The sequence below is a fragment of the Ipomoea nil genome, unplaced genomic scaffold, assembly GCF_001879475.1.
Source record: "Ipomoea nil cultivar Tokyo-kokei standard unplaced genomic scaffold, Asagao_1.1 scaffold2833, whole genome shotgun sequence".
NCBI classification, from domain to species: Eukaryota; Viridiplantae; Streptophyta; class Magnoliopsida; order Solanales; family Convolvulaceae; genus Ipomoea; species Ipomoea nil.
The window spans coordinates 1,757,481-1,770,689 of NW_017619261.1; the positions used below are offsets into that span (position 1 = coordinate 1,757,481).

General features: G+C 38.0%; 2 protein-coding genes across 3 annotated transcripts; one reads left to right on the top strand and one right to left on the bottom strand.

The window, feature by feature from the left end:
- The first annotated feature begins 584 nt into the window (after positions 1 to 584).
- On the top strand, positions 585 to 3,056 carry LOC109159517 (myb-related protein 305-like). The gene is made up of 2 exons (XM_019307621.1): positions 585 to 1,088; positions 1,924 to 3,056. The coding sequence occupies exons 1-2, from the start codon at positions 950 to 952 to the stop codon at positions 2,553 to 2,555; spliced, it is 771 nt and encodes a 256-aa protein (XP_019163166.1). The 5' UTR covers positions 585 to 949; the 3' UTR covers positions 2,556 to 3,056.
- A 5,680-nt stretch (positions 3,057 to 8,736) lies between these two features.
- Positions 8,737 to 12,878, bottom strand: LOC109159512. 2 transcript variants are annotated; one of them, XM_019307614.1, is made up of 5 exons: positions 12,600 to 12,878; positions 12,424 to 12,479; positions 10,647 to 10,729; positions 9,189 to 10,475; positions 8,737 to 8,865 (listed from the first exon to the last, which is right to left on the bottom strand). In XM_019307614.1, the coding sequence occupies exons 4-5, from the start codon at positions 10,453 to 10,455 to the stop codon at positions 8,834 to 8,836; spliced, it is 1,299 nt and encodes a 432-aa protein (XP_019163159.1). In that variant the 5' UTR covers positions 10,456 to 10,475; positions 10,647 to 10,729; positions 12,424 to 12,479; positions 12,600 to 12,878; the 3' UTR covers positions 8,737 to 8,833. The 2 variants fall into 2 exon arrangements, with proteins under 2 accessions (XP_019163159.1, XP_019163160.1); XM_019307615.1 differs by having other exon boundaries at positions 8,790 to 8,865; positions 9,185 to 10,475.
- Positions 12,879 to 13,209: the final 331 nt, after the last annotated feature.

The window sequence follows — 13,209 nt, forward strand, 5'->3', positions numbered from 1 at the left end:
TATAAAATTTGATTCGTAGGTCTGAGAGTAACTCTGGGTATAATTCGTGTAAGAAAGAGAGATTTCTTTACTTCGCAGGTTGAAAATAAAGAGATGTCAATATTGATATTATTGAATTGTCCCTTTATTTAACACCAATTTGGCGAAATAACAAACGGAGGACTAAATTGAGCGAAACACAAAAGTCTGGGAATATATTAGGTCACCAAAGTCATTTAGGACGAAATTGAGAAAAACCACTATAGTCGAGGACAATTTTGGATATTAACTCTATCAAATTTCAAACTTTGATCTTTTCTCTTAAATATTATCTACCATCTACTGAATCAGTGAACAAAGCTCGACATGAACTAAAATAGATACAAGAGATAGAATGACAAATTCCTTTTACAAATTAAATATAATTGATTACATCATATATGCGTCCTTTTCCAGAATTCCTTCCACCAACAACTTATTATTTCTTGTTTTGGTCCTAATATGTGATAGAAATCATCTCAAAATTTGAAACCCCATATTGTTGGTTGTTTTTTATCATGCTCAAATTTTAGACATAATTTTGATTCCAAACCAATATATAGCAGCAGCCTTAGCTTGTTGGTTATTTTGATTAACTCCATCCACCTAAGTGGAATAAATTAAAGAATGAGTAGACAGGATGACCATACAAGTCAGGAACCAAGAATCAATGCCCAATATGTGGAAATTCCATTATATTCTTCTTTTGAAACTTCCAATGGGTTTGTAGGAAACTGAGCAGAAACTCCATAAAATAATTTGCTCCTTTGAAAAGTTGCACATTGAAAATTAACAAAGTAGCTAGGACTCGGAAGACAGACCGGGCATTATATTGTTAAATTCTTAATTGGAACCTCATAAGTTTTGAGCTCTATAGTAAGTAGTCTCTGTTATCTATTCATTGCTTTAATTTGGTAGAATTGAAACAGCCATGCAGCTTTCATCACAAAGCTCGACAAGTGACGACGATCTGAGGAGAGGTCCCTGGACTGAAGAAGAAGATGGACTTCTCATTCACTACATTGCCCTTCATGGCCAAGGCCGATGGAATTTGCTGGCCAAGACTGCAGGTAATTAATTATATTGTTATCCATATATATTGTTAGGATCAAACGCTTACCACTTTTGCCAAAAGCTATAACTAATAGCGAATGGGCAACTTTATTTCATTATAGATCGTCACATATTTTTGAGACATTGGGTGCTAGGCTTGGCCTTTACCGAGCCCAACAATCCCTCGTCACTGCTAGCTAGACTTGGCCTTTACGGACGCCGCCCAACAATCTTCCAGTCACCGGGTGCTAGGCTTGGCTTTTACTGACTTCCGCCCAACAATCCCCAGCCACCGGGTGCTGGACTTAGCCTTTACCGAACTCCGCCAAACAATCCCCCAACCACTGAGTGCTGGACTTAGCCTTTACCGACCTCCGCCCAACAATCCCCCAACCACTGAGTGCTGGACTTGGCTGGCAAAGCCTTCGCCCAACAATCCCCAGGTGCTAGACTTGTCCTTTACCGGCCTCCACCCAACAATCCCCAGCCACCTGGAATTGGCCTTTACCAGTCTCCGCTCAACAATCTCCTAGACACTGGGTGCTGGACTTGGCCTTTACCGGCCTCCACCCAACAATCTCCAACCACCAAGTGCTGGACTTGACCTTTACCAGCTTCCTCCCAACAATCCCTCAGCCATCGGGTGTTGGAATTGCCTTTACCGGTGACCTCCGCCCAACAATCTCCCAGCCACCGATCGAGTACTGGTCTTGACCTTTACCGGCCTCCGTCCAACAATCCCCCGACCACAGGATGCTAGAATTCGCCTTTATGGACTTCGGCCCAAGATTTTTTATTTATTTATTTATTTATATTGACCTTCAAGATTTTGTAACATTGTACTCATTTTAGGGTTGAGGAGAAGTGGGAAGAGTTGTAGACTGAGATGGGTGAATTATCTAAAACCAGATGTTAAAAGAGGAAATCTCACCCTTGAAGAACAGCTGTTGATCCTTGAACTCCATTTAAAGTTGGGCAACAGGTGGTCAAAAATCGCTGAACATCTACCGGGCAGAACAGACAATGAGATCAAGAACTACTGGAGGACACGGGTGCAGAAACAGGCCAGGAATCTCAACCTTCATTCAAACACTGCAGCATTTCAACAACTGATTCGCCATTTCTGGGTTCCCACCCTGCTTCACAAAATACATGCAAGATCCATTCAACCCCAACCCCAAACCACAACATCATATCAGGAGAAGAAGCCACACTATAATAGTAGCCATCAACCTCTAACAAATTCCAACACCACTACTGAATCAACATACTTTTCCCCTCTCTCACCACTTTCTGATGAGTGCCCAAGTATTAATAATCCATTTCATGGCTATTATGGAATGGAAGCTTTCAGCCCTCCACTTTTCACAGGGTCAGGGGACTGCTTCATTGATTATGATCAGGTTGGAGAAGGAAACAGTTCAATGGATGATTTTTCTGTTGATAGCAGCTTGTGGAGCATGGATGAAATTTGGGTAGGATAAGGGTGGGTGACTAAGCTTATGCTCATTCTAGCTTATTCAAGGCTCTTACAAAACCCACCCTTTGGTTGGGACAACTTTTTTCTTTTTCCTTCAAATTTCAATTCCTTGGGTATTTTAGACTTTTTAAAGGTCAGTCGAGTTCAGCCTCTACTTGATTCGAGACGGGATGTTGTGACTTACCATGGAAGGATGTAATTAAATGGGATTGGCTATGCAATTGGGCTTTAATTTGTGATCAAATGTTGTCGTAGGTGTTGGGCGGGGAATTGCTAGGCGTTCACCCGGTTAGCCGAGTTCAGCCCCTACTCAATTCGAGACATGATGTTGTGGTGGCAACCAAATAACCAAAGAGCTCCGTGATTAAGCGTGTTTGACTTACGATGACCTACCAAGAAGTAATCATAGTGCAACACCGATATCCAACAATAAGAAATCTTTACCATTTTTACAAACTAAAAAATAGAATATTATATTAATTTTTTTTCCTATCCATTTTCTATAGAATTTTCCTCAAGTATTTCTTAGAGTGAATCAAAGTGCCTATTAAAGAAAAGGGAATGATGGTCCTATTTCTTAATTTTTATTTAGGAAAAATGGTGTGCAATTTGTTTATAGCTGGTTGATAGATGATAGTTTACAGGTGCATGTACAGAGAGAGAGTAATAAAGCACTCTATTTAATTACTCCTTATCCTCTGTACAGTTGTTATAATATATACATATAACTTATGTATCACAGTAAAATCAATACAGTTGGGATCCCAAAGGTAAAATTTAGAGTTTTTTGTACTTTTGAACCCACGACTATGGTGTTACTAACAATTTTGATCTACGACTTTTAAAATTTGTAAAATTGGTTCACGACTATGACTTTCTTAACAAGTTTGGTCCTTTCGGTGCATTTTCTGTTCAATTTTTGCCAAAAAATTTTACTCCACATTTTAACATGGGTAATATTGTCTTTTTCATCTCACAAACTAATGACATCAATAAATAAATAAACAGCTAAAAAATTTTAACGTTTAGCGATGAGGGTGAAACTGAAAGTGGAATTGGAATTGGGTGACTCTTAATTTCAATCACCGTATCACTGGTTGTGTTTAATTAATTAATTTATTTATTTATGTCATTATTTTGTGAGATGGAAAAGACTATATTACCTATGTTAAAATATGGAGTAAAATTTTCTAGCAAAAAATGAACAGAAAATACATCGAAATGACCAAATTTGCTAAGAAAGTCATAATTGTGGACCAATTATATTCTACAAATTTTAAAAATTATAAATCAAAATTATTAATGATATCATAACCATGGAACCAAAAGTGCAAAAAAATGGGAAAATTTACATTACGTGCTGCAATTGCAAAATGAACGTAAATGCGTTTTTACCAGAAATGTTGGAATTGTTTCTTGAACATTCAAACCAGGCCAAATAGTTTTTTGTCGGTAAAAAACCCTATGTGCTTTTTACTATATTGAAATATCTTATATAATTACAACTCTAACTAAATTGGTCAGTCTCTACAAATTCGACTCCCAACTGTAATGGCCTATTGACTTTTTTAGTTTGAGCTAATAAATTGTGATCAACCTAGGTTGATTTACCTCCCAATTGGGGTCACAAAACCATATTTATCTATTCCACACCCTTGTATAATGGCTGCATATTTCTCTTGTTGCCGGAGCTCATTCAATCTCTCAAGCTCAGCTCTTTCCTCAACTCCCCTACGTTTTCCGACGGGTTCACCTCCCCCAAAACTTCTTCCTTTCGCATTGCGACAACAGCATTATACGAAGCTTCTTCGAACTGTTCGTGTTCCCAGAGGATCTGAACGAGGTCATTGTAATGAAGCAAAGCTCTCTGGACATCAAGCTAAAATGCATATCAACGTGCCGGTGCATCTGGAAGTCACGAAATAATCTTATATGGAGAGGAAAAGCATGGCGGCTTGATGAGGTGAAAAGAGCACCCACATGGCCACTCAGCCAGGGGTAGAGACTGTATCACCGCCAGTAATGGAGCACCCGACCCCGAACGGAACCTTCTTTCTGAACGTGGATGCAGCAGTATTCAATTCCCAGAAACACAACGTCCAGTTTTGGGGTGGTTGTTCGAACACACATATGTGAGTTTGTGGCAGGTGTTACATTTACTGGTGAGCCAGCAAAAATAAGAAGCAAGTTGAAAAAAATGCAGCCATGGCAACTTGGTCGTCATCCCTAAAATTATGTAAGTGATCAGTGATGCAAATCCATGTCTAACTATTGATAATGTTCTCCCCAATAAAATGGGAATTATCTACTTATATACATGAAAATAAAAAGGTGTATAACTTAAAATCCTTTTTTTTTTTTTTTTTTTAGAAAAATAATGGAGATTATCTGTTTGGCATATTTCCCTCTCAATATGCACATACCAACATAATTGACACTATTTTATTTTCCCCCTTTTTAAGTTTTTATGTACTGGGTTAGAGGTTGATGTTGTGAGGCATTTATTACACTGTGATATGCTCCTTTTTGTCTATTCAGAGGAACAACAGTATGAGAATTCAAGTCTAGATAATGGCAGAATTGAAGAACAGGAGCATGTTACTGTAGCACGTGCAGTGCTTCGCAAATATATCTGATCAAAGCAAAGTTGGCTGGAGTACCGTTCCCAATTCAAGGCCATCGAGTACACAGCAAGCTCAGTCTACAACATCAAAAATATTTCCCCTAATACGCCCAAGAACATCTCATCATAGTAGACATGTCAGTCCACTATGCTCGAGAACCTGTCAGTCCGCGATTCACTTCGCTCCTATAGATAGAAAGTTATATATATGTATAAATTGCAAGATGCTTGTGGATTAAGGGAGACAATGAATTACAAGAGAGAATTCATTTACTTGGAAGGAATTATTTGATTTTGCAGCTCTTATCAAGCTTCTTGCCGGAGTGTCGGAAGGATGACAGGGCTGGCAGCAAAAAGGCATGGCGAGGCTGGTCGTTGGCGGCGGACGGGGAGGTGAGGCAACGCTAGTCACTGGCGACGTTAGGAGAGGGGCTGTCGGCGGTCGGCGACGCTGGTAGACTGTAGGAATCAGTGAGCTAAGCTGGGATTTGGATAATGAGAGTTCATAGGGAGAGAAGTCGAAAAGAGAAAAGAGAAAAGAGAAGCTTGTTACTGTTGTATTGAATGAAGCAGAGAGCAGATTACATATAGTCCAGAGCAGAAGCAGTTATAACTGCCAGGGAAGAAAGAAGGAAGGAAAGTACAGAAATACCCTTCTACAACAATATTAATCCTTCATCACCCCCCCCCCCCCCCCCCCCCCGTAAGCTGGGGCATGGATGTCTCGGAGGCCCAGCTTAAGTTGAAACAAGTTGAATGCAGGAGTAGGCAAAGTCTTGGTGAATCCATCAGCCACCTGTTTATGAGAAGGAATAGGCAACTTTATCAATCCTTCACTGACTTTGTGCTTGACAATGTGACAATCTATCTCTATGTGTTTCATTCTTTCATGAAAAACATGATTTTCTCCAATGGCAATAGCTGAGTGATTGTCACAGAACAGGACAGTTGGAACATTGAACTTCACTTTCAAATCAGCTAGCAAATAATGAAGCCATTGAATCTCACAAACAGTAGATGCCAATGCTCTATATTCAGCCTCTGAAGAAGACCTTGAGATTGTGGCCTGTTTCTTAGTCTTCCAAGAGATCAAGTTAGTACCAAGGAAAATGCAATAGCCAGTGACTGACTTTCTGGAATCAGGGCAATTGGCCCAATCAGAATCTGAGAAACCTTGCAGCTTCAAGTGGGAGTCTTTGTGATAGAATAAGCCTTTTCCTAGTGAATGTTTGAGGTATCTCAATACCCTATGAGCAGCAGTAAGATGGATGCTAGATGGCTTGTCAACATACTGGCTGAGCTGTTGCACAGCATGTGATATGTCTGGTCTTGTGTTGGTTAGATATAACAATTTGCCAACTAACCTTCTATAAACTTCAGGCTTCTCAAGGGGAATACCTTCTGTTTTTGCTAGTCTGATACCTGCAGTAGCTGGACTTTTTGCAGGCTTACAATTGAGAAAACCATTCTCTTTAAGGATGTCAAGAGTGTACTTCATCTGAAACAAGCTGACCCCTTCATCACTTCTAAAAGTCTCAATCCCCAAGAAATAGTTCAAAGACCCAAGGTCCTTTATCTTGAAGGCATTGTCAAGAAACTGCTTCAAGGCTGTAATTTGTGATGAGTCATTTCCAGTGACTAGAATATCATCCACATAGATAAGCAAGGCAGTAAAGGAATCTCCTGAGGTACTAGTGAGTAGAGATGGATCAGCTGCTGATTGTTGATAACCATTATCTATCAAAGCTGTAGTTAATTTTGAGTTCCATTGTCTGCTAGCCTGTTTTAGGCCATAGAGAGACCTAAGTAGCTTGCAGACCTGGTTTGGCTTATCACTGTGAAAGCCAGGAGGCAACACCATATAAACTTCCTCCTTTAGGTCCCCATGTAGAAATGCATTGTTTATGTCTAACTGTTGAATGTCCCATCCTCTTGCAATGGCTACAGCTAGAAAGGATCTTATAGTAGTCATCCTTGCAACAGGTGAAAAAGTCTCAGTGTAGTCAATTCCCATTTTTTGTGTATATCCCTTGGCCACCAACCTAGCTTTATACCTTTCCACTGAGCCATTAGCTTTGTGTTTCACTTTAAAAACCCATTTACAACCAATTGGTATTTTCCCTTCAGGCAAGTCTGTGAGTATCCAGGTATTATTGGCAACCAAGGCTTCTATTTCAGTCAGCATTGCCTTTCTCCACATTTCAGACTTAGCAGCTTCATTATAAGTATGTGGTTCATGTGTGTTTAGGATAGAGGAGGCACAAGTTTTGTGATGTAGTGGTAGGGACTCATAAGATATGACATTGTCTAAGGAATGTGGGGAAGTGTTGCCAATCTGAGCTATGGATTGACAGTAGTAATCTTGAAGTTTTGTGGGGATAGTTCTCACCCTTTCAGACCTCCTGAGTTCCTGCTGGTTAGGATATGCCACTGCAATATCTTCATTAGTAGTAGCAGATGAATTTTCAAGAATAGATGGGGGACCTTCTTTAGATGTTGTAGTGGTTCTCATGGAATCTGTATGTACTCTAGATTCAGAACCAGACTCATTGACATCATGAATACCATGCTGCTCAGCATCCATGAGGTGAGATGTATCAATATTTCTATGAGCCATTCTATATTTTTCTGGGGACACATCTGCATCAATGGAGATTACAGGCAAAGTTGGATTATCCTCATGACTGTGGGAATTGTCTGAACTGCCTTGTTTAAGAGGATAGATTTCTTCATAAAAAATGACATCCCTGGAAACAAAAATGCACTCATCAGTGACGTCAAACAACAAATATCCTTTCACATTTGCTGGAAAGCCCAAAAGGATGCACTTCCTTGCTCTAGGCATCATCTTATTTCTTCCCTTAGGAGTAGTAGCAGCAAAACAAAGGCACCCAAAGGCCCTTAACTGATTATAGTCCACAACTTTGTTGTAGAGAAGTTCAAAGGGTGATTTCCCTTTGTTTACTTGTGTGGGAAGCCTGTTGATGAGATAAGAAGCATGTAACACACAGTGACTCCACAATTGTAAGGGAACCCCAGACTGAAATCTAAGAGCTCTTGCAACATTCAATATATGCTCGTGCTTTCTCTCTGCAACACCATTTTGTTGAGGTGTATAAGCACAAGATTTTTTATGGACAATCCCTTTGTCATTAAAGAATGATGTCATGAAGAACTCAGTTCCATTATCAGACCTCACTGCCTTAATTTTAGTTGAGAACTGAGTATCCACAAATTGATAGAAGTTCTGAAATAGCTGCTTAACTTCAGATTTATTTCTCATTAAATGTATCCAAGTGAATCTGCTATAATCATCAACAATTGTGAGGAAATAATGTTCCCTTTTAAGTGAGGCAACACCAAAAGGACCCCAAACATCTAAATGTACCAAATCAAAGCATTTTTCAGCTCTTGTATTGCTAATGGGAAAAACTAACCTTTTTTGTTTAGCAAAATGACATGAGTCACATACAAAATCAGCAGGCTTATGAAATTGAGCCTGCTTTATTCCATTTAGACTATGAATTTTGTCTATAGGGTAATGCCCTAGCCTATTATGCCACATTTGCAAAGATAAGCTATTACAGTGTTTATCAAAATCAACACACTGATTTCTCTTAACAGGAGGATGGCTTAGAAGATAGAGTCCATCCTTTGCCTTAGCAAAACCATCCATCATCCCATGTAGCCCCTGAATATTACACAAATCAGCATTCATGACAAGAGTACAGCCATTTTGTTTTGTCAGCTTACTAGCAGATATTATGTTGAAAGCAAAAGAGGGTATGCACAAAACATTTTTCAACAAAAGATTGGGAAACAATCTTATTTCTCCTATATGAGTCACCTGCACAGAATCTCCATTTGGCATTCTAACAAAAATGCCATGAACTTTATGATGATTATCAATGTAATCCAAGGAGCAAGTGATGTGATCAGTTGCTCCTGAATCCAATATCCACATTTTTGCACAACTTAAAACAGCATTTATATGGAATTTAGGAATGGACCTGCCTTCTTCTGTATCAGCAGAGGAACTGATGATCTCTTGCCTCATTCCAGTCTTACTCATGGTAATTGCAGCATTGGTGGAAGCTTGGTTAGCTTGGCTTCCTTGGTTCTGATTTTGCAAAAGAGAAACCAGCTTCTGAAACTGGTCAGCAGGCAATCCCACATCTGCAACTTGATTCACAGAAGGACTAAAGCTGTGCTGACTGTCTTGATTGCTTTGGTTCTGCTTGTATTTAGTCTTGTAACCAGGTATCCAGCCAGGTGGATACCCTTGCTTCTTAAAACACTTGTCTATAGTGTGGCCATTCATTCCACAATATGTGCATTTGGTCACATTTTTCCCTCCATAGGCATTGAATTTCTTCTTGTTGTTTGAGCTAGCCATTGCCACAATATTCTGATCCTCTCCAGTTTGATTTTGAATAGCATTAGATTGACCAATTTCAGAGGTCTTATAGCCACTAGAACCATTGAGCTTTCTCTCTAGCTTCAAAGCCATGTTAAGAGCTTTTTCCATACTAGGTAGGGGATCCATGACCAGTGCACCAGATTTGATAGTTTCATATTCATCATTTAAGCCATCTAGAAACCTAATTACTTGATCATCCTCCCTATCCTTTAGAACTTTGCTCAGAAGTGTGCAATTGCATCTAGGTGTGCATTCACAAACAGGCAGTGGTCTAACAGTTTTCAATTGTTCCCAAAGAGCATTACATCTAGTGAAATATTCATTAATCGATAGATTACCTTGCACACTTCTGTAGATCTCATTCTGAATCTCAGCAATATTGTGTGGATCTGCTTGAGAATATGTTTTCTTCAAAGCATTCCAGATCTCTTCTGCTACCTCAAAGTACAACACACTCTCAGCAATAGATGGACTAAGTGAACGTAAGATCCAGGCGCAAACAATATCGTTGCACCTCTTCCAAGTTCCGTATCTAGCATCTGATTGAGCTGGACAGGGAATCGTACCAGCAACGAATGCAAATTTGTTCTTCACGCCAAGTGCAATCTTCATGGACCTGCTCCAGGCTGCATAATTGCTCTCAGTAAGAGGAGGAGAGACAAGTATGGTGTTTGGATTCTCTGTTGCGTGAAGATACAAAGGATCATCCAGTTCATCTACTCTGTAAACCGGATTTTGATTAGCTTGGATCTGACTGACCGGAGTGGCTGCTCCTGCTGCACTTCCAGCAGAATTTCCTCCGGCGGCATTTCTATCCATAGTTACTGCGGCTGCGTAGCTGCATGGAAGCTCTGATACCATGTAGGAATCAGTGAGCTAAGCTGGGATTTGGATGATGAGAGTTCATAGGGAGAGAAGTCGAAAAGAGAAAAGAGAAAAGAGAAGCTTGTTACTGTTGTATTGAATGAAGCAGAGAGCAAATTACATATAGTCCAGAGCAGAAGCAGTTATAACTGCCAGGGAAGAAAGAAGGAAGGAAAGTACAGAAATACCCTTCTACAACAATATTAATCCTTCATCATAGACGGAGGCTGAGCCGCTGAGTTTTCAGAAATCATAATTGTGGATTGCACCCCTGGCAAAGGGCATGTTTCAGTCAACTATCAAAATAGCACTTACGAAAGTTCATGGTGCGGCATGAAGAATTTGATATAGTTCATGGTGCGGGATGACACTTTAGCCAAATATGTTTTAAAAATATAAATTAAGAGTAGTTCGTTTTACCAATAAACCCCTCCCATAATTTCCCGTGGGGGCGTGGACGGGGTTGGAGTTGAGGAGTATACCCCTTGCCATTTCTAAGTGATGATCAAATCATGATCACGTGACCTTAACTAAAATATATTTTGATAACTACTAGGGTACATTATTTTAGAGCACAAGGTACATTATTCTAATCCACATAGTACATTACCAAAAATCAAGTAAACTACAAGGATACATTTTGTTAACACATAGGGTACATTATTTTAGAACACAGGGTACATTATTCTAACCCATGAGTACATTACCAAATCAGGAAATATTTTATTAATGCATAAAACAAAAAATATGTTCATAATCTGTGAAGTGCAAATACTTCCTTTTAAAACTCACAGAATATAAAACCAATTCATAATATGTCAATAACTCGCACAATATAAAACCAATTCATAATCTGTCAATAACTCACACAATATAAATCCAATTCATAATATGCCAATTGCATATATAAGTAAACAAAATTTCAGTACAACTTCTAATTATCATTGAATTGTTTTGAGACTTAGACCTAACACAAATCAATTCTGAACTAGTAGTGTCACTAGGATAAACAAGATACCCACTACCAACAATATTAGACACAAGTTACTGCACAGAAGTTTGGACTGCAGCCTTTGTGTTAGATTCAACCCTCTTTGCATAATTCTTTCGGCCTCCACATTATTTTCTTTCCTACTCACTCTTACATTCTCCTCCTAATATCCCCAATTGATAAGGATGCTCTTAGCTTAAATGTAGCCGCCCAATGAAATTAGATTTCATATTAATAATTTAGATTACATTAAATGATGGCGCCCAAGCGCCCAATGAAATCAAATCTCATTCTTCAATAAAAAAACTTTTAGTATTCCCAGGAGTACATCTTCAGCCTACATTATTTATGGTTCATTAACCATTCTCAAAGCAACCTCTCATATAAGATATGCTTAGAACACATTTAAATCGAAATTCTTGGGTGAGATCTAAACAGTTTCTGGACTGCAAGAAGCTTAGTAGCCATGAAGAAATTAACATCTTCCACTACCATTGGCAAGAAGAGGAAAATCAATTCAAGTGATAAAGGTTAGTCCAACCTACTTTCGTAGTGAGTATTTAATTTGCTGGAAATGTATACTTATGTATACTTATCTTAGTAAACTGCATGATCTTCATTTGTAGTTGTTATATCTGCCTTAACATGAAAAAGTTACAATACCTATGCATTCACTGTATGAAAACTACTCACTACCACAAAATTAATCGAAATTCTGCTTCTTTAAAAAACATGTTTGTACTCATTAAATCTAACTAAATCAAATTAGATTTTTTTTTTTGAGAACAAATAAAATCAGATTAAATGTTCTAACATGTTCGAAGACAGAACCACTGTAAAATTTTAAAACTATGAGGAAAAAGAATCCGTCACGAACTTTTAAGTCCAAATCTATAACCAGTTTATACATGCACTTGAAATCTGCAACCGATCAAGTAGAATAAATGATTTTTCATAAAACAATGTGTTCTTACCCGTTATTGTCGTCTGTTACTTCATTGTTGTTGCTCGAGATGATTGAAGCTTAGATCTGAAATGTTTAAATCCGAAAAAGAATTATCTGTGAAATATTAGTTTTACAAACAATTTGTGAGGAATATTACTTTTAATTTCAGAAATGAACACTAAAGATTGTTCGATTACTGTTTACCTTAACCCTATCAAAATAGGATTTTGAAGTATTAAGACCAAGATAAGGCAGAGATCGAGATAACAACATGAAGAACAATTACTGACGAGAGCAACCCTAGCTTGCTAGGATTTATGCAGATTAAGACTAACATTAGCCCAAAATCAGAAAGATTTAGAAAAAGAGTAATGTTATGAACCTATATTTTTTCTCCATTAAGCATACGACGATTAGCTCAAGGTAGAGCAAAGAAACTTCTAGGTTGCGGGTAGGACATCTGCGAAGAACGCAGGCGCAATGTCTGAAAGAAGTGCATCATTTTTACATTACAATATATATATATATATATATATATATATATATATATATATATCCTTTATAAAATAAAGCTATATGATTTGGGAAATAATTAATGTTACAATTAATACCACAACATCCTTTATTATAAAATAAAATAAAATAAAAAGCACAACATTTAAAAAATAAAATAGCTATATATTATATAATCATATAAAAAATATACTTTTGAAAAATAAAATAGCTATATATTATATAATCATATAGAAAATGTGTTCAATTAGAGTTTAAATTTACACATACAAAATTTGAAATTTGCTTTTCAAATGTAATT